Below are 21,480 nucleotides of genomic sequence, written 5' to 3'. Positions count from 1 at the left end.
ATGATGAAATAAATTGGATAATATTTTATTTATATTTATTATGAAGTATTTATGTTATATAACATTCTTGCCTCAATTGATATAAGATAGAAGCCTAAGGTGGCCGGAATTGATATAAATACGGATTTTTCGGTAATCAATAGTTCGATGAAAGCTTCAAAAACTACTCAAGTAGTGAGAACTCGACTAGTCAATGAAGTCAATTAAAGGCAAAAAATCATCATCTATAAACATTTTAGTCCAAGACCAAAAATTAAAAATAAAATAATAATTTATCATTTGGTTAGAATGTTCCTTGTATTCATATGCTTTTTTATTCCTTTCCTTTCAAATTGTCCAACAAATACATAAAGGAAGTTGTTTGCCACCCCATTATGCATTTTTGACCCAAGAGAAAGTCATGTCAACCAAGGAGGGTCATTCTAACCAAATGATAAATTATTTGGGTTGTAAATTCAAATCCTAATTAAATAGGCAATAAAATAGCTAAATCTTTTTAATCTGTACCAAACTAGAGTTCGATTGTTGTAAACTAGAGTTCGACTGACAACAATTCTAGAAAACGTTCCTAAACTTTGAACACTTGAAAATTTTTATCATTCAGATGTTAAAAAGATTAGAAACGTTTCCTACGATTTATGTCAAACACACTCTTACTTTAATACTAGATCTGCATGTTAATGCTATTAAAATTCAGACATTTAATATAAAATACAACTTGGTTTTCGAAAAGATCAGTGAATGGAACTATTAATTACAGATTGTCAATGGACACAGTATACCAATTAGACTGAAAATTTTCCATTCTGTAAACGAACCTGAATCCTGATAAAATGATCTGCTGATGGGGAACAAGAAGTCGGTTCCAAATTAGAAGATTTGACTCTGTGAAATCAAATGGAAGATACAAAGGACAAGGCCCGGCCCTCTTAGGTATTGTCTGGCCCAGAAGCTGGTTATGCATGGATCTCGTCAACCTGGAAAAGCTCCCATGCTGCTTTACAAATAATACAGTTTATTGATTGCCATGCATGAATATGAGCAATTGATTCATACTTCCTAATCAGCCCTCCCTTGCATAAAGCAAGCCATTGATATTAGCATTCTAATTGGCCACCACCCATGCAAAGGCCTTCTCATAGAAGGGTTGAAATCAAGGAGAATTTATCACCCCCACAGAGAAAAAAACACCATATGTTTCATTATCTCATCACAAAACCATAACAAAGGTTATCCATAATTAAAACATCATACCATCCAACATCTTGTTTGCTTACAAAAAATGGTAGACAGTTTCTAAGTTCCACAACTTCAAAAAAGACGACCAAATTTACACGTTCATGTGGGAAACATGCATTACTCCATTTCTAACTAAAGGGTGTTGTTTAAGCCAAAGGATTAGTGCATGTAGCCCTATTGTGGCCTATCCCATTACACCGAGAACAATGAATAGATCTCTTTTGCCTGAATTTAGACTCAGTATGTCGTTGTTGAGGTCTTCCAAGTGGACATTTTACCTTACGGGGTTCCAAAGGAGGATATGAATCATCTTCATCATCACGTACAATACCATCAATATCAAGTTTAGGCATGTTGTGCATGGGTAAGGAATGAAATGAGCCTGGATAGATCAATTCCCGAGTGGACAACTTGTAATATGGCTCAACATACTCATATGCCCCTTGCATCATCTTGCGAGCAACTGCACGGACATGATCACATGGCAATCCAGACATTTGCCACACCTTGCAATTACAAGACTCCTCTTTGATGTCAACTTCGAAAAATGCCTGCGTGTTGAAAACCTTAAATGTAGGCTTCACTTCCCATTCCATACATCTAGATGCAAAACCTCTTGGTTGCTTTGTATTGCAAAATACTTCACACGATGCAGAGGAACTAACAGCATCTCCACCAATACAACTGCATATTAAACCAATAGAAATGCATTTATAGTTAGCATAACTACTTTATTGGACAAGCAATATGTTTGATGTATTTGGGTCTAAAAATGCATTACCATTTTGCATTCTCTCCATCTACTATCTCTCTTTGAACCCCTTCTTCTCTAGCTGAATGCACTATGTATACACATGTAAATTCATTGTTATGCAAGACCATATCTTTCACATCTTCATCATCATCCAAATCTAGAAGGATATTGGGATCATATTTCACAATGTAGTAAAATTTTTTCCCTTCTCTGTTAATTTTGAACTTCTCACATGCCCTATCAAGGAATTCATCAAATGACATTCCATGGTAAATGTGGATTCCTTTGACTCGCCCACCTTTGTAGTTTACTTGCCTACCAACCTTGTATTCAAGTTCACCCCCTTCATAAAGGTAGCAATAAATTTGGCTCCTACCTTCCATTCACCTAACTGCATATTAGAAGTCATAAGCAAGAACATGTCAAAATCAATCCTCATCCACCAATATGGAGACATTGGCTTCAGACAGAAAGGGAATTTAACCCTTGTACACAACTTGTACAACCAATGCCTTTTGCTCATACAATTACTATAAATGAACTGGTTGATTTTGTATTGCCCCTGAGCAATAAGTTTTTCCTAAATACAAACAGAAAGTGGGATGCGGGGATTTTGAAATTTTTCTTCCTTTTTAACTAAAAACATCAACTTTCAGACTAATTATCACATACAATCTCCAGACCAAGATCAATTCCAAAACAGAAAAGAAAAGGCCTTTTCCTTTGAACTTCGAATAGACAAAATCCCAGACACCAATAACACATACAACACATGCAATAATAGAAACTGGAAACACCCAAAATCATCCTGAAACACCAACAAAACCACTCTCACCGTGATGCAAGATGGGGTTTGCAGGATTCTACCGTCGACACGAGTTCTAAAGGGAGCACAAACCGGAGAAGAAGTTTAGTACGGCGTCGATTGAGTATCTGATGTTGACGGTTGCCAGGCAGCCCGGGATGTGAGGGCTCGTAAACGAGAGAAGCTCGGTCCCCCGTCTTGGGTCTTGTTTGGGTCATCCCGTTAGAGGTGTTTTTTTTTTAATTAATATTCTAGGTTTTTTTAAATAAAAAAAAAAAAAAAGTTTTTTGAGGAATCCGAATATTCATTTTATTTAATTTTTATTTTCACTTTTGATAATATAAATATATAATATATATGAAAAAAAAATGATAATATAATATAATAAAACGTCAATAAATAGTTTAATAAGTAAACAAACAATACTAAAATGTAAAGAAAAGTAGTTGTAATATAAAGAAAAACATTTATTACCTAAGTGAGAATTTAGTTTCAAAAATCAAATCGCGAATTCAATTCATCACAAATAGATGGTATTATGATCCATTCATCTCATGACAAAATATAAAATAATTTAAAATTACTATTTTACCCTTAAATTTCATTCATCAACTCCTATGTTTCTTCATTTTATAATAAAACTATTTTTTTTAATTTTACTATTTAGTAACAAAAATAAAAACTCTAAAAATGTAGGGAAAATCATATAACCACACTAACTACAAAAAATATGAGATTTTGGAACTTTACTTTTTCCTCACCTCAAGGATTTGGTATACATCCTTTACAAAATTTGGTACATCCGATCCTATTGCTTCCGGGACCCCCATCTGAACATGGATGATCCATGATTTCATTTAGAAATCCATAAGGAAGTGATTGAGGGTCGATTCCCATCTCGGAGCGCGGTTTGGAACCTTTGGTACATCCTTCACAAAATTTGATACATCCTTCATTAAATTTGGTACATCTGATCCTATTGCTTCTAGGTCCCCCATCTAAACATAGATGGTTCATGATTCTATTTTGGAACCCATAAAGAAGTGATTAGGGGTTGATCCCCACCCCAGAACAACTCTTGGTACATTCTTCACAAAATTTGGTACATCCTTAACAAAATTTGGTAAATCCTTTATTAAATTTGGTACATCCGATCCTATTACTTTCGAGTCCCCCATTTGAACATGGATGGTCCATGATTTCATTTTAGAACCCATAAGGAAGTGATTGAAGGTCGATCCCTACCTCGGAATGCACTTTGGAATGTTTGGTATCTCCTTCACAAAATTTGATACATCCTTCATTAAATTTGGTACATCTGATCCTATTGCTTCCGGATCCTCCATCTGAACATAGATTGTCCATGATTTCATTTTGAAACCTATAAGGAAGTGATTGGGGGTCGATCCCCACCTCAGAACGTAGTTTGAAACCCTTGGTACATCCTTCACAAATTTTGATACATCCTTCATCAAACTTGGTACATCCGATCTTATTACTTTTGGGTCCCTCATCTAAACATGGATGGTCCATGATTTCATTTTTGAACCCATAAGGAAGTGATTGGGGGTCGATCCCCACCTCAGAACGCACTTTGGAATGCTTGGTACATCCTTCACAAAATTTGGTACATCCTTCATTAAATTTGGTACATCTAATCCTATTGCTTTCGGGACCCCCATATGAACATGGATGGTCTATGATTTCATTTTGGAACCCATAAGGAAGTGATTGGGGGTTGATCCCCACCTCGCAACGCACTTTGGAACCCTTGGTAGATGATTCACAAAATTTGGTACATCCTTCATTAAATTTGGTACATTCGATCCTATTGTTTATAAGACCCCCATCTGAACATGAATGATCCATGATTTCATTTAGCAACCCATAAGGAAGTTATTGGGGGTCAATCCCCACCTCGGAACGCACTTTGGAACCCTTAGTACATCTTTCACAAAATTTGGTACATTATTCACAAAATTTGGTACATCTTTCATTAAATTTGGTACATCCGATCCTATTACTTCCAGGACCCCCATCTGAACATGGATGGTCCATGATTTTATTTAGAAATCCATAAGGAAGTGATTGGGGGCCGATTCCCACCTCGAAACGTAGTTTGGAACCCTTGGTACATCCTTCACAAAATTTGGTACATCCTTCATTAAATTTGGTACATCCGATCCTATTGTTTCCGGGTCCCCCATCTGAACATGGATAGTCCACGATTTCATTTTGGAACCCATAAAAAAGTGATTGGGGGTCGATCCCTACCGTGGAACTCACTTTGGAACCCTTGGTACATCCTTCACAAAATTTGGTACATCCTTCATTAAATTTGGTACATCCGATCCTATTGTTTTCGGGACCCCCATCTGAACATGGATGGTCCATGATTTCATTTTGGAACCCATAAGGAAGTGATTGGGGGTCAATCCCTACCTTGAAACGCACTTTGGAACCCTTGATACATCCTTCACAAAATTTGGTACATCCTTCATTAAATTTGGTACATCCTTCATTAAATTTGGTACATCTGATCCTATTGTTTCTGGGTCCCTCATCTAAACATGGATGGTACATGATTTCATTTTGGAATCCATAAGGAAGTGATTGGGGGTTGATCCCCACCTTGGAACTCACTTTGGAACCCTTGGTATATCCTTCACAAAATTTGGTACATCCTTCATAATGTACCAAATTTTGTGAACGATGTTCCAAATTTTGTGAGCAATGTTCCAAATTTTGTAAAAAATGTACCAATGTTGCCAAAGTCCGTTATGAGGTGAGGAACGACCTTCAATAACTTTCCAAGGGTCTCCAAATGAAGAAATGGACTATGGAAATGGAGATAAGTGTCCCGTTAGCTTAAGGATTGGATGTATAAAATTTTTTCAATGATGTACCTAGGGTTCCAAAGTCCATTTCGGAGTACGAAACGATCTCCAATTACTTCCCAAAGATCCCTAAAGGAATAAATGGATCATGGGTAATAAGATAGAGGTTTTGATAGTTCAAGGATTATATGTACCAAATATTTTTAAGGATGTACCAAATTTGTTGAATGATATACCAAATTTTATGAAGGATGTACCAAATTTTGTTAATGATGTATCAAATTTTGTAAAGGATGTGCCAAGAATGCCTAAGTTTGTTTCGAGGTGGAAAATGACCTTCAATCACTACCCGAAGGTCCTCAAAGGATAATATGGACCATGAGAAGATAGATAGGGGTCCTGATAGCCTGAGGATTTGATGTACCAAAATTTTTTAACGATGTACCAAATTTCCTTAAGGATATACCTATGGTTCTAAAGTTCGTTTCGGAGTAGGGAACGACCTCTAATTACTTCCTAAATATCCCTAAAGAAATAAACAAACCATAAGTAATAATATAAAGGTCCTGGTAGCTCATGTATTAGATGTACCAAATTGTTTCAAGGGTGTGCCAAATTTTATGAAATATATACCAAATTTAGTAAATGATGTATCAAATTGTCTTTAAGATGTACCTTGGGTTCCAATGTCCATTCTAGGATGGGAAACAACCTCAACCTCCAATTCCTTTTTTAGGGTCCCCAAATGAATATATGAACCATGAGAATTGAGATAAGGGTCTTGGTTCCTCTAAGAATGGATATACTTAGGGTTCCAAAGTTCCTTTTGGGGTGGGCGAGGACCTCTAATTTCTTATTGAGGGTCCTAAATGAACATATACACCATGATAAGTATGATAGTGTTTCTGATTCCCTAAGCATGAATTTACCTATTTCTTTTAAGGATGTACCTATTTTTTATGAAATTAATATAAAATGTTACATACATTTTTTTTATGAAAAATATATTTTCTTATATATATTTTATTTTAATTAAAAATTAAAGATTTTAACAAAAAAAAAAAGTTAGATCCAATCAAGTTAAAATCATAAGAAAAATGATAAAAACACCATCACTTATTGTGATTTTGATATGATAAATTTAAAATCAAAATTAAAAGAAAAATAATGTAAATAATAAAATAGTATTATAAAGATATTTTGACTTTTACATGTAATATAATTTACAAAATAAATAAATCTTTTGTTTAGTATTAATATAAAAAATTCTTATATCATAAACTTCTAAATAATAAAATAGAATTTTTAAATTTAAACCTTAATTTATAAAATGTATTATTATAATTAATATTTAAAATCATAGAATATATTATTTGTGGGATAATATTTTCATTTTTTCCATTATATATTTTGTTTTTATTTAATTTTTTATATTAACTATTCATTATATATTATCATTTTAAGTTTAATATGCCAAAAAAAAATTAAAATCAATAAATATGGAGAAATTAGAGAGTAAAAAAAATTAAAATTAAAGAAGTTTTATGAGAAAATGCACGAGCATATTAAAAGGAATATAAAGGAAAAAAAGAAAAATAATAATAAAAACTATAATAGGTGACAATGGATTATGGTAGCATGAAAGGAAAAAAAATGAAAAAGAAAAAAAGGGAAACGTGGCAAATGGTAAGGGAGATATACAGGGATGGCAACGGAGCAGGTTTTTTCTGGTACCCGCCCCACCCCGTCCCTAATGGGACGGGGTTAAAATTTATTAAACGGGTTTGGGACGGGTATGAGATTTTTTTTAAAACCCGGGGCGGGTTCGGGATGGGTTCGAGTATTGCCCCATCCCGCCTCATTTACATATAAAATTAATTTTAAATTTTAATTTAATTTAATTTTAAAATTAATTTAATTTAAATCTAATTTTACTGTTTTTAATATATATATAATAATAATTTTTAATAAAATAAGTTATAAAAAATATAATAATTTATTATTTATAAAATATATTTATTTTAATATAATTAAAAAAATTTTAAAGTAATATTTTTTTAAAAAAAAAAAAAAAAAAAAAAAAAGCTAAACGGGGCGGGCGGGGAGGGTATGGGAATTTCCCCGCCCGCATTAAACGGGACAGGGATGGGAATTGGTTTTGCTAAACGGGGCGGGTTCGGGACGGGGCCGTTGCCATTCCTAGAAATATATTAATGTGTGAAAAATAATAAAAATAAATGACACATGTACTCGGGTGATATTAAATTGGTGTGTACTTTGTCCTTTACTTTTGAGGGTAATTGTGAAATAAATTTAAAAGCACTATTGGAGTGCATAAATAGACAATATTTTTCACCATTTTACACTAAAATTAAAAAGAAAAAGGTAAAGTTCTAAAATCTCATATTTTTTATAATTGGTGTATGGTTACATGATTTACCCAAAATTTTATTTATTTTAAATAAAAAATATATATTCACTAAAAAATAGAAATAAAATCAAAATATTTATTTCCATCCGTGTAGTAGCATCTCCTAAATAGTTTGACAAACTAGGAGAGACAAAAAAAGTAAAGGTTGTTTTGAGTGAACTACGTTGGGCTATTGGACAAGGGCTACAAAGTGGGCCTCATTCGGACCACCCACTTCGGGGGCGGAACAAGGCGGAATGGGTCGGGCGACCCGATGACCATATCCGTTTCCAAATCTCTTAAACCCTAAACCAAAACCTCTCTTCAACTGATTCTGAATTTCCCTTTCGGTGGATCTTTCATTATTGCAGAGGAACTACATGTATGTTCAGGTACGGTTTCTGTTTCTACTGCTCTTCAATTTCGTAATGAATCTACTTGATTCTCTGCTAGGATTACTTCTGTTGCTCTGTTTGGTTGCCGAGAAAATGTAGGAAAAAAAAGAATTCCGAAATTTTGATATTACAACTCTCGTCATTCGGGACGCAATATTCAGTTTTACATTTTCTGCTTTGTTTTTTTTCCCAATGACTTCTCAGTAACCAACCGAAAGGTTTTAAATTTTTGAACAATTTTCTGATTGTGTAAACCTGTTGAAGAGAAAATCTTGGAAAATGAAAGAAAATATGGAGACTTGTTTATAATATGGTGCAATGTAAAAACTTTGAACTTTGCATTGTGTTTTTGTTTCAAAACATGAAAAATACATCTAATAAAGTAAACTAGTTGAGTGGTTTTTTGGATCCTCTGGTTTCAAATAATGAAAAAAGCAATATTCAAAACTTCAATTTATTTTGTTTTCCTGCATTTGATCAGAAACGATTTGGGGTGTAAAATTTGATAGCTTAATGTTGTGTTTTTCTTCCTTGAATGTATTCATTTTAAAGCATAACTACTGATTTTGGCATTTTGTGCCCAAGTGCTTGTTAAAGTGAGTGAGATTGTTCAGGCTTTTGCACTTCGTTGCTGATACAAGCTTTCATTTTGATATCCAGATTGGCGCCAACCTGCAAAGGTAGGCACATTTCAAAATTTCTGCCACTGCTTAGAAGACATTACCAATTATTTTCAGCAGCCACAAGTTCTCCGCATTTCTCATCATATGGCCTTGAAAACCAGAATGAAGAGATTGATTTCAATAGTTTATTTGATTCATGCACCAAAACCCTCCTTGCAAAGCGCCTTCATGCCCTTCTTGTGGTGTCGGGAAAAATCCAAAGCAATTTTATCTCAATTCGTCTTGTCAATCTTTATGCTAGCCTTGGTGATGTGTCCTTGTCCCATGGCACCTTTGATCAGATCCAACGGAAGGATGTCTATACCTGGAACTCAATGATATCTGCTTATGTTCGCAATGGCCATTTCTGTGAAGCTATAGATTGTTTCTATCAGCTGTTATTGGTGACCAAGTTTCGAGCTGATTTCTACACTTTTCCTCCAGTTTTGAAAGCTTGTCAAACTCTAGTCGATGGGAGGAAGATACACTGCTGGGTTTTCAAACTGGGTTTTCAATGGGATGTATTCGTGGCTGCTTCCTTGATCCATATGTATTCTCGGTTTGGTTTTGTAGGTATTGCCCGAAGCCTGTTTGATGATATGCCATTTCGAGATATGGGTTCTTGGAATGCAATGATTTCTGGGCTTATTCAAAATGGAAATGCTGCAGAGGCATTGGATGTCTTGGATGAAATGAGATTGGAGGGAATAAACATGGATTCAGTTACAGTTGCAAGCATTCTTCCTGTCTGTGCACAGTTGGGGGATATTTCAACCGCAACACTAGTCCATTTGTATGTCATAAAGCATGGTTTAGAGTTTGAATTATTCGTGTCTAATGCCTTGATTAACATGTATGCTAAATTTGGTAACTTGGGGGATGCACAGAAAGTTTTTCAACAAATGTTTTTAAGGGATGTGGTGTCGTGGAACTCAATAATTGCTGCCTATGAGCAGAATGATGATCCAGTTACTGCACATGGGTTCTTTGTCAAGATGCAGCTAAAGGGACTTGAGCCTGATTTATTAACACTAGTGAGTTTAGCTTCTATTGCTGCTCAGTCTAGGGATTATAAAAATAGCAGGTCTGTTCATGGATTCATCATGAGAAGGGGTTGGCTTGTGGAAGCTGTTGTCATTGGAAATGCAGTTATGGACATGTATGCAAAGTTGGGTGTTATAGATTCTGCACATAAAGTTTTCAAACTAATCCCAGTTAAAGATGTGGTTTCATGGAACACTTTGATCTCAGGTTATACTCAGAATGGTCTTGCAAGTGAGGCAATTGAAGTATATAGAATGATGGAGGAGTGCAGGGAGATTAAACTTAATCAAGGGACTTGGGTAAGCATTCTAGCAGCTTATGCCCATGTTGGGGCCTTGCAACAAGGGATGAGAATTCATGGGCAGTTAATTAAGACCAATCTCCACTTGGATGTTTTTGTGGGTACCTGCCTCATTGACTTGTATGGAAAATGTGGTAGATTAGTGGATGCAATGTGCTTATTCTATCAAGTGCCCCGGGAGAGTTCTGTCCCTTGGAATGTCATAATTTCCTGTCATGGAATCCACGGACATGGTGAGAAAGCTCTAAAGCTATTTAGAGAAATGCAAGATAAGGGGGTTAAGCCTGATCATGTGACATTTATATCATTATTGTCAGCTTGTAGCCATTCCGGTTTAGTTGATGAGGGTAAATGGTTCTTTCATCTGATGCAGGAGTACGGGATTAAACCTAGTTTGAAGCACTATGGGTGCATGGTAGACTTGCTGGGTCGAGCTGGTTTTCTGGAAATGGCATATGATTTTATAAAAGATATGCCTTTACACCCTGATGCTTCCATCTGGGGTGCCCTTCTTGGTGCTTGTAGGATACATGGAAATATTGAGTTGGGCAAATTTGCTTCAGATCGTTTATTTGAAGTTGATTCAGAAAATGTTGGATATTATGTTCTGTTGTCAAATATTTATGCTAATGTTGGGAAATGGGAGGGAGTGGATAAAGTGAGATCTCTGGCTAGAGAGAGGGGATTGAAAAAAACTCCTGGGTGGAGCTCAATTGAAGTGAACCGCAGGGTTGATATCTTTTATACCGGGAACCAATCCCATCCTAAATGTAAGGAGATATATGCGGAGTTGCGAATTTTGACTGCCAAAATGAAGAGTCTTGGTTATATTCCAGACTATAGCTTTGTGTTGCAGGATGTTGAGGAGGATGAAAAGGAGCATATCCTCACTAGTCATAGCGAGAGATTAGCTATTGCATTTGGAGTCATTAGCACCCCTCCTAAAAGTCCTATTCGGATCTTCAAGAACTTGCGGGTTTGTGGCGATTGCCACAATGCAACCAAATTCATTTCAAGGATTACCGAGAGGGAGATTGTAGTGAGGGATTCAAAACGCTTCCATCACTTTAAGAATGGAATATGTTCTTGCGGAGACTACTGGTAACATGGATTTTTGATAATCAATTGAGAAGACCTCTTGTTTGGATTGAAGTTGTTGTCACTTACTACATTGCTCAAACCTCACCTGATAGCTACACAGCCTTCAGCGTTAATGCAGGCCTTAGATAATGACAGTAAGTTGAGGTTTGTTCGCTGTTAATGCTAGCTTAGTGATTAATGACTGGCTTCACATTCTCAAGGATTATTAAGTTTGACATCCAGGCACCGGGAAATCAAGCTTGATTGCAGCCATGGCCAATTATCTCAAGGTTGACAGCTACGAATCGGAGCACAATACCATTCACTCCGATAACAAACTCAGGTAGATATTGGTGTCAACTACTAGTGAATCCATGATAGTGATAGAGGATATTGATTGTAATGCGGAGACTCGATATCGTGAAGACTCTTTGAACCAATATGAAACCACCAAAGCTCTAGGTTAGTACTTCAACTGATCATCATCACCATCATCATTTTGTAAAATAAATCATGAATTTGTACAAAACCATGGTTTTTAATTGGGTTATGTACACTTTTCAAATGAACGAAAATTGGAGCACTCAGGACTTCGAATGTTAATTTTGTTATTCATCTAGCTGACACTATCGGGCATACTAAATTTCACTGATGGGTTATGGTCAAGTTGCGGAGAGCAGCGAATCATTGTGTTTACCACAGACCACAAGGATCGACTTGACCCTGCTCTGCAGCGTCCTGGTCGCATGGATATGCATATTTACATGTCTTATTGTACTTACATCGTTTTAAGACCTTAGCTTCCAATTACCTTGGTGTTACTGACCACCCACCCACTCTTTGGGGAGATTGAAACCCCCTTTAAAAATACGGAGGTTAGTCAGGCAGAAATTGGGGAGGAGTTAATGAAGAGCAATGATGCTGATGTTGCACTTGTAGGACTTGTTGAATTCATCAATGGATTAAAATGGAATCCTTTTAAGACTTCAAGATCAAACAAATGATCATCATGATAAAGAGGCCAGCAATTTGGATTTGTTTGCATCAGAGTTGCAGGGGGAAAACTCCCAAGTTGACTTCATTTGAATTACTTTAACAAAACCTGTTAAGAAAAAGGAGGATGGGCAACGAAGAAAATCCACTATGTTAAAAACTGGTATAAGAGGGGAGAGAAACGAGTGCATATATACATATACACATCGGAGAGAAATAAATAAAGCAGGTCTCTCATAATTTTTCTTAATCATATATGTCGCATGAGTCAAATCAAACGAAGTTCTGATCATCAAGTTCTAACAAAACCAAAAAAAGCAGCCCCACTATGCCCTTCCCATTGTTTTATTTTTATTAAATAAAATACTTTATAGATTTTTTTTAATAATTAACATATTTCAAGTTTATTAAGTTGTAAATATTATGTGGCTGTTAAATTTGTGACAGCTTGGGAAAAGAATTAGAATGTTTAACGAGAAGAGAGAATATATATATATATATATATTTTCTTAAAAAAATAAAATGGAAGGTAGAAGTTTTTGAGGGGTGGGCTCCTTCTTTATTTGAGTTTGATCATTTTTCAGAAGATATTTTAACAAACTTAAAATAAAAAAAAAAGAATTTAAAACTAAGAATAATAAAATTAAAATTAAAGGACATGCATTTATATGCGTTACATTTATTGGGAATCACAGTGCAGTGGAAATAAAAAAAAATTAAACTTAAAACTTAGATTAAAATGTGAGAGTGGACCCACATCATGCTATTGGAACAAAATTAGGGCTCTACACAAGATAATGCTATCCTAGTAATAGAGATGGCAAATAATCTAAGGAAAGCATTGCCTCTAACAACTTCACACTTTACAATAAACCTGTGTATATGTTGGATGTTTGATGCTTCGTTACAATAGTTAGTGTTAGACATTTGATGCTTCATTGTAATGAACTTTAGAGACTAGCATAAAAGGGGTTCAAAACATATCAACATGGAGTATTTAGAATACCTTAAAATAAGGTATAAATAGAGGCTTTTTGATAACTCGCATCAAATTGAGGAAAAAGTTTGATGTTATGATTTTTTTTTTTTTTTTAATTTTATAAACACGTTTTAAAACTATAAAGGTCTTTTGGATCTAAAATAGACAATATTTACACAATTAAGAGTAGATCGCTATAGGTTTGTACATGAGGCTTGAGAAAATCTTAAAGAACTTCATGGTTTGAAGTCTCCAAAAGTAGCCATTAGTAGTTGATGGTTTTATTAAGAACAAACACCTAAGAGTTGAGAGCTCTAAGTTGGCTTGCTTCCACAACTTTATATTGTTTTGGGACATGTTGACTTGGCAATAAGCAAGGCCACGAGGTTGAGTTAGTGTTTCATTGGAATTCAATTAGTCCAAATAGTGTTTTTTCCTTTCTTCCTCGTAAAGATACGATATTGTCATGGCACTCTCTTGGATACCTTGAGTAGTGATTGTGTATGCATGTATATTGCACTCCAAAGGAATGAGAAGTAAACCAACTGATAACTACAACTTATGCTCATGGGTTCGGATATGAGTGTTAGATGTGGGAGAATTGAATTAATTGATAACTATAACCTACGTTGCATGAGTTTAGGTATGAGTGTTGGATGTGTATATGTGTCTAAGTGTCCAATCCTTCATAACTTGAATCTTAGGATATGGGGACTTAGCTAAAAATGATCTAAAAAGATGGGCTTGGGTATTGGGATGCAACATAATAAAAGAAAAATCAATTAAAAATACAATAAAAATGAAGATATTCTTTTTAAAAGCTCTCATCTTTCTCCTCTAATCCCTTTTCTCTCGTCTTATTTCTAAATAATCCTACAACAATTCATTTTTCAATCGATCATTTTTTTTCTCCAATGTAATTATTACTAACAAAGTAAAAACAATAAAAGAACATCAATGAAAAAAATCCAATAACCACACCCAAAGTAAAATAGGAGTATCCAACAAGGATCTTATATCCAAACCTCCCATACCATGTCATGTTGATACAAATACCTTAGGTGAAATTAAAGGATCCCTAAACCACTTCAAATGTTGGTGGTTGTGTATTATATTTAAAGCAGTCCATATATTAACTGTTGGAGAAATTACAGGTATGAAGCTGTAGGTATAATGAAGAAAAGTTGCAGATATGACAGAGAGAAACTGATAAATTTTATTCCATTTGAGATAAGATATTTATACAAGAAAAATAACAAATTCTTCCTATCTTTCCTGCATATTTATTTAGGTCGTTACACCTGTTTTTGAAATTTAAAACAAATGAAGTCATAACAAACTTGAGCTAATTTCAGCAAAGACCAAGTCTTCAAGGCTTGGAATCTGGAATGCCAACAACTGAACACTCCTCCTTGGCATCTGAATGACAAACACCTATCTTCCACTTAAGAGCTTCAAACCTTTCCATTGGTAAAGGCTTTGTGAATATATTTGTGAGTTGATTTTCAGAGGAAGAATGAACAAGTAACACTTCATTGGATTGTTGAACTTCTCTAATAAAATGATACTTGATCTTAATATGCTTTGTTCGACCATGAAACACGGGATTTTTTTAAATTGATACTGCAGAAATGTTGTCACACATAATGTTGGTTGCTTCAACTTACTCTTGCCCTAAGTCTTTCAATATTTTTCTTAACCATAAAGCTTGATTTACAACAGATGCAATAGTAATGTATTCTGCCTCTATTGTGGATTGGGCTATGGTTTCTTGTTTCTTTGAGCTCCAAGTGAAAAAACCTGAGCCTAGGGAGAATAAGTATCCTGAAGTACTTCTTGAATCATCAACACAACCCCCCCAATCGCTGTCGGAGTAGCCTAGCAGCTTTAAATCACCTTATGCAGATTTTGAAAATTGAACTCTAATAGCAACAGTTCCCTTGATGTACCTTAATACTATTTTAGCTGCCGAAAAATGTTTCTCACTTGGTGAGTGCATGAACCTAGAAAGCACACTAACAACAAACAATATGCCAGGTCTGTTAGTTGTTAGGTATAAAAGGCTACCAATTAAGCTTCTATATAAGCTCGGAGTCATCATCCTTGCTTAACTTCTCACTAGTTGTCATAGGAGTAGACACAGGCTTGCAATCTTGCATTTTAAATTTTTTCAGCATATCCATAGCATACTTCTGTTGGCATATGAAAATTCCTGAACATGACTACATCACTTCCATTCCCAAAAAGTACTTCATGACTCCAAGATCGATCATTTCAAAGACTTTGTTCATCTCATCCTTGAAGCTTTGAATTAACCCGAGCTGATTTCCTATTACAAGCATGTTGTCTACATAAAGAGAGACTATTAAAAGTTGGAAATCATCAGTTTTTACATATAAGGTAGATTCACTCTGACTTCTAACAAAACCAAGTTTAGTAAGATGTTTGTCCATGGTTTCATACCAAGCCTTGGGGGGCTTGTTTCAAGCCATACAATGTCTTCCTTAGAAAGTACACATAGTCCTCTTTGCCTGGAGCCACAACCCCATTTGGTTGCTCTACATATATCTCTTCATCAACAAATCCATTTAAAAAGGTAGATTTAACATCTAATTGATTAATATGCCAAGAATTTTGAGCAACAAGTACAAAAAGTAGCATAATAGTGTCATACCTTGCCATAGAAGCAAAAGTCTCCTGATAATCAACACCATACTGTTGAGCATATCCCTTCACCACTAGCCTAGCTTTGTGCTTGCATATCGAACCATCAAGATTGAGTTTTGTTTTGAAAACCCATTTCACTCCGATCACCTTGTGATTTTTGGGTCTCTCCACAAGCTGCCATGTTTCATTCTTGTTAATCATCTTCATTTCTTCTTGCATTGCTCTTCTCCCTGCTTCAGAATCTTTGGCTTCTACATAACTTGTTAGTTCAGTTATTACTAAACTGCACCTTTGATAGATGTCCTCCAAGCTTCTTATGCTCCTCACTGGAAAATCATCTACGGATTCAGAAGTTTGAAAATCTTCATGATTATCGAAGTCGACATCAGATTGCGCATTTTTTTATTTTTCTAATCCCAAGTTGTCATTTCATCAATTTTTACATTCTTGCTCAAGAAAACTTTGTTAGTTTGCAAACGGAATATTCTATAGCCTTTAGTTGATGTCCTATAGCCAATGAGAATGCCCTTCTAAGCTCTATTGTCCAGCTTGCTTCTTATAAGTTCCGGTACATGATAATAGCTGTAGACCCCCATTTTAGGGACCTCACTTTCATGCATTTTTTGCAGCTCTTTTTAGCCGGTGTCACCACCCCAGTGAGCCACGTGTCACATCCTTAGTGGCCATAAGTGAATCAGCTTTGCTTTTTGGAAACGAATACAAGGGTGACACGTGGAGGAGCATTCTAGAAGGTTGCTGTAGGCCGTTAGGGGGCACGGGAGAGAGAGAAAGAGTGTGGCTGCAGAAGGAGTGGTGCAGGGAAGGTGGCTAGGGCTGCAGAGATCGTTAGAGGGGCAAATCCGGTAAAAAGAAAAGGAGATATGAGCAGAGAGGCAGGAGCTAGGGGCGTGAGAGGAGTTTTTCTTTCATGCTGGAGAGGATTTTGCATAGGGAAGAGGCTTTTCTGAGGGTCTCCAAGCTGGTTACAGGAGGCTTGTAGAGGAGAAGAGGAACGAGGGGAGCAATTCGTGGTCTATCTGGAGAGCTTCTGGAGCAAGACCAGTGAGAAATCCGTTACACTTTGCTGTAGAGAGTCATTTTCAGGTACGTTTATTGTAGACTCTTCATTATCTTCAATCGGTATACTTTTCTACCCTCTCTTTTGTTGATTCTCATAGGACATTTGTTGCTTGGGAGTGAGTATGTTTATATTTGGCTATTGGGTTTTTTTGCTGAAGTTTAGTTTGCCCTGTTCTGATTTCCTCATGAGATATTTTGTACCACTGTTTTACCTTTTATTTTGATGCTCATTTGATCTCCTCCACCCTACATCTGAGTTCATGGATCGATGGGTGAAATGAGGCTTGCATGGGCTCATTTTGCTCATATTCTTTGTGCTCTGTTTTTCCCACCTTTCCCCTGTTTCTGGTACCTGTTCATGGAGCGCTTTATTTTCTTCATCTCTGCTCATGGGAGCGACGAGATACAGATGGTACGTTCTTAGCAGTGAATGGATTGTTGTTGTCACATCGCCCATGGGGTTGCAAAATAATATGCTATGAGTTTGTGACTGTCGCACCAAGAGAGTGAATGTGTTTAACTTGACGATGCTGAAGGTGATTTAAAGAAAAGAACGCACTGACGGCCAGTTGCCCATATCTCCTTCATCCATCCTCAAATCATTTCCTTCCGATTCTTTCATCTGCGTGGAGTTCATGTGCATGACTTCCTAACCCCTTTTCAACACCGTCCCTCGATATCCGCTTTCCACCCAGTTCACTCCCCATTACCACCAACCATCCATATTATCAATAACGCCTCAACTCATCACCTTCCATGCATGAATATACCCACTTTCATACTCATATATTCACCAATCTTTCCACCCCTCTGGCACACTCGTTCCACCGCACCATTCTTCCTTCCCTTTCCCTCATGAGTGAAGACCTATTATGCATGGTCGCCTATATGGGTATCGGATGGTTCACCAGGAGGCAACGTCGGTACCGGAATCTGATTGATCCAGCAGTCATAGCCTCGTAATCTGAAACATCAGATTTCCACCTGCTTCGCCAAGATTTCTGACCAAGATACTCAGTCCACAGCCATTACCGTCGCGACGTGGATCCGCCGGAATGTGGTAATGTGCTGCTCGGAGAAGCTCGCCACTACGGTCGCTACTACTGTGAGCTCTCTAAAGCTCGCCTCAGCATGCTGGTTGTAGTAACTTCTGGGACTGGATCTGTTCTTGGCAGAGCCCACATGGAAGTGATGTCAGGGCATGTCTCAACTCCTTCAAGGCCTGGCAATGCTGCTACGGAAGAAGGTCATGAACACAAACCTGGTTTTGATGCTTCAACAGAGAATCTGTTGGGCCATCCAAAATTGAAAAAGAAAGAGAGATGTTCTGTGGACCTCAATGCTTGCTGTATGTGGTAGAAATGGACATTTTGAAAAAGTAATTGAGTTGTACAAAGAGAGGTTGAGGGCAGCGATAAGGCCAGACGGGGTGGCATTTGTGGCTGTAATCTCTGCTTGTGGACACACTGGCCGTGTGAAACTCGGAATTGAGTATTTTGAGTTCATGGTCAGTGACCTTGGATTGGAACCTCGCCCAGAGCATTACAGTTGTGTAGTTGATTTGCTTTGCAGGGCTGGTGAGTTGGAGAAGGCATGGAAGATGGTGAACGAGATGACACCTAAAGAGAATGGCAGTTACAGTATCTCAATGTGGGGAGCTTTGCTTAATGCTTGCAACGAATTTGGAAATGTTGAATTGGGTAAAGAAGCAATAGCTGCGTTGGATGCGATTGAAGCACAACAGCAAAGGCTTAGTTTCCAGAGGTTTATTGTAATGGTTGAGGGAGATAGGACTTATCATCAGAGAATAGCCATGATGCTTGGTGAAGCTGAATCTGAGATGGTCTCAGAAAAATAAAGGAAAGAGTCTGCTCCTCCTGCCATTCCATCAAAGGGCCACTAAGAGAAGACGATGTACTTTTTGGCTGAAGCGATGCACGCTCTCAGTGTAGCATCAAAGAAGGAACTGAGCCTGAATGAGGGAGACTATGTCATTGTCCGGGATGTGGGCCATACAGGATGGTCAGAAGGAGAATGCAAAGGTAGAGCAGGGTGTTTCCCATCAGAATAGAAGAAAGGCATGGTTGCTACTGCATAATTGACGGTGACAAGGGCGTTTTTGCTGTCACAATGAGGAATTTTACCACAGGAAAGGGTGATTACAGCTGAATCTCCACATTCTTCACTATTGGTGAAGTCAAGATGAAGTAAATGAGAATGGTGACGTTTCCGGTTGATGAAGAGGAGGATCATGATTTCAGTGGGGAATTTAAACAGCGGGAACAATCTTTCAATAAGGAATATACATGGTTTCCTTTACATTATTCTGCTGAGACGATGAGCCATAAATCTGGTTCGTCTGTGGCACAGAATACTCCACTAGCTCTGCTTGAGTACGTTCTTGGTAGTGTTGACTCTAACTCCTTTTGAGACCATTCTTATGGCCCATCGAAATAAGGAAACGCCTTGAAGATTACAAAAGTAGAAGGATTTAAGTTGGACCTCAAGCATGAGACACCAATAACAGAAAACCGTTCCTGCAACATAGTTGATGCTGCATTGTTCATGGGCAGGTTATTTCGTGTGAGGTGGGGCCCTAAAGGCATCCTTGTTCATGCTGGTGCAGCAGTTGAAAGCAATGATGTTCTCCTGATACTCGGTCTTCATCATAATAAAGGGATTGTCTTGTCAGAGACCCTTTCTACTAATGCAACTCAACATAGTTGCACCCCAGGCCCACTTTCTACATGGTTTGCATGGCCTCAGTGGGGCCACGTGCCATTGTCATTTTCTTCCTCCTTGTTTTTTGAAAAATAATCCTCCAAATTCTACTTTCCAGATAATTCTCCGATTTCTAACCTTTTTTTCAAATAGCTTTAACTTTTCAAATCTTCATCCCTAGCATTTTTCTTAAGTTCCAAAAATCTTTTTTTTTTTCAATAAAATTTTTAAAAGGTTTTGAAATAAGCAAGAATCAAATTTTGTTAATTCTTAGTGATGGAATCTACAGATTTGATTCATGCAAAATAAACGGGCTTTGGTGGGGCCCAACATCAAATAAATTTTCGTCAAAATAAGAGTGAATTTGAATGAAAAGCTATGTGTGCTATTAATGCTTTCTTTATCTTGACTGGTGAAATAAGTGACATAGTTGTGATCATTTGTTGTACACTAATCTCCTCTTTTGATAGCGCATATTAGTTCGCCACCCAGATACGTATTTACTCGCCTCATGGTCACTCCTTATACTTGTTTTAATTCTCATACGTGCATTATTGATTTGAGTATTCATTGACTTTTTCATTGGTTGACATGTTAGCTTCATTTTACTAGTAGAGACCCGACTTTAGGGACTTAGAGGGGTGCTACGATCTTTGCCGTACCTTCCCGATAAGTAACCTGACCCCCGGACCCAATTCGGTTTTTCGTAGATCACCTTTTCCAAAATAAGGAGTCGCACTTAGGATTTTTCTTTCTTATTTTGTTTACCCTTTAAAAATAAAACAAAAATAAGTGGCAACTCCAAGTCATTTTCAAACAATAAATAAAAATCAAATTTTCAAATAAAAATCGAGCTCCCATCGAGTGGGAAACGCATGAGCCGAAATGCAGGGTCCACAATAGCATATGCTTCCAAATATTTTAAGATGATTAATAGAGGGCTTGACACCGTACCATGCTTCATATGGTGTTTTGTTCTTCAAGGATTTTGTAGGCAATCTGTTCAGCAAATATACAGAGGTGTTGACTACCTCTGCCCAAAAATTACGTGGCATTTTTTTCTCAAATAGAAGACACCTGGCCATCTCCATTATGATTTGATTCTTCCTCTCCGAGACACCATTTTTCTATGGAGTGTATGGAGTTGTTAGCCGACGTTCGATGCTTGCAGTGCTACAAAACTCAACAAATTGACTGGAGGTATATTTCGTACCATTGTCGGACCTTAAGATTTTAATGCTCAAGTTGCTTTGATTTTCTACAAGGGCTTTGAATTGTTTGAAAACAGAGAAAACTTCATTCTTTAGTTTGATAAAATATACCCAACACATTCTGGTATAGTCATCTATAAAGAGAATGAAGTATTTGTTACCACTCAAAGAAGTTGTTTTCATGGGACCACAAACATCGGTGTGTATGAGTTGAAGTTTTTCGGTGGCTCTCCATGCTTGATTATTTTTTAATGGCAACCTTGCTTGTTTGCTTTGTTGACAAATCTCACATATTTGAGCTT

The 21,480-nt window shown here is 36.7% G+C and overlaps 2 protein-coding genes across 4 annotated transcripts; one reads left to right on the top strand and one right to left on the bottom strand.

The window, feature by feature from the left end:
* Positions 1-1,207: 1,207 nt before the first annotated feature.
* Positions 1,208-2,988, bottom strand: LOC117911683. 3 transcript variants are annotated; one of them, XM_034826089.1, is made up of 3 exons: positions 2,829-2,988; positions 2,021-2,384; positions 1,208-1,923 (listed from the first exon to the last, which is right to left on the bottom strand). In XM_034826089.1, the coding sequence occupies exons 2-3, from the start codon at positions 2,374-2,376 to the stop codon at positions 1,386-1,388; spliced, it is 894 nt and encodes a 297-aa protein (XP_034681980.1). In that variant the 5' UTR covers positions 2,377-2,384; positions 2,829-2,988; the 3' UTR covers positions 1,208-1,385. The 3 variants fall into 3 exon arrangements, with proteins under 3 accessions (XP_034681980.1, XP_034681979.1, XP_034681981.1); XM_034826088.1 differs by having other exon boundaries at positions 2,021-2,380; XM_034826090.1 differs by having other exon boundaries at positions 2,021-2,380; positions 2,892-2,988.
* A 5,214-nt stretch (positions 2,989-8,202) lies between these two features.
* LOC117911198 (pentatricopeptide repeat-containing protein At4g33990-like) lies at positions 8,203-12,114 on the top strand. Its single transcript, XM_034825448.1, has 2 exons — positions 8,203-8,437; positions 9,101-12,114. Exons 1-2 carry the CDS (start codon positions 8,430-8,432, stop codon positions 11,550-11,552), a joined length of 2,460 nt encoding a protein of 819 aa, XP_034681339.1. The 5' UTR covers positions 8,203-8,429; the 3' UTR covers positions 11,553-12,114.
* The last annotated feature ends 9,366 nt before the right edge of the window (positions 12,115-21,480 follow it).

Source organism: Vitis riparia, chromosome 3 (genome assembly GCF_004353265.1).
Source record: "Vitis riparia cultivar Riparia Gloire de Montpellier isolate 1030 chromosome 3, EGFV_Vit.rip_1.0, whole genome shotgun sequence".
Lineage (NCBI taxonomy): Eukaryota > Viridiplantae > Streptophyta > Magnoliopsida > Vitales > Vitaceae > Vitis > Vitis riparia.
This window is presented reverse-complemented; position numbering and strand designations above follow the sequence as displayed.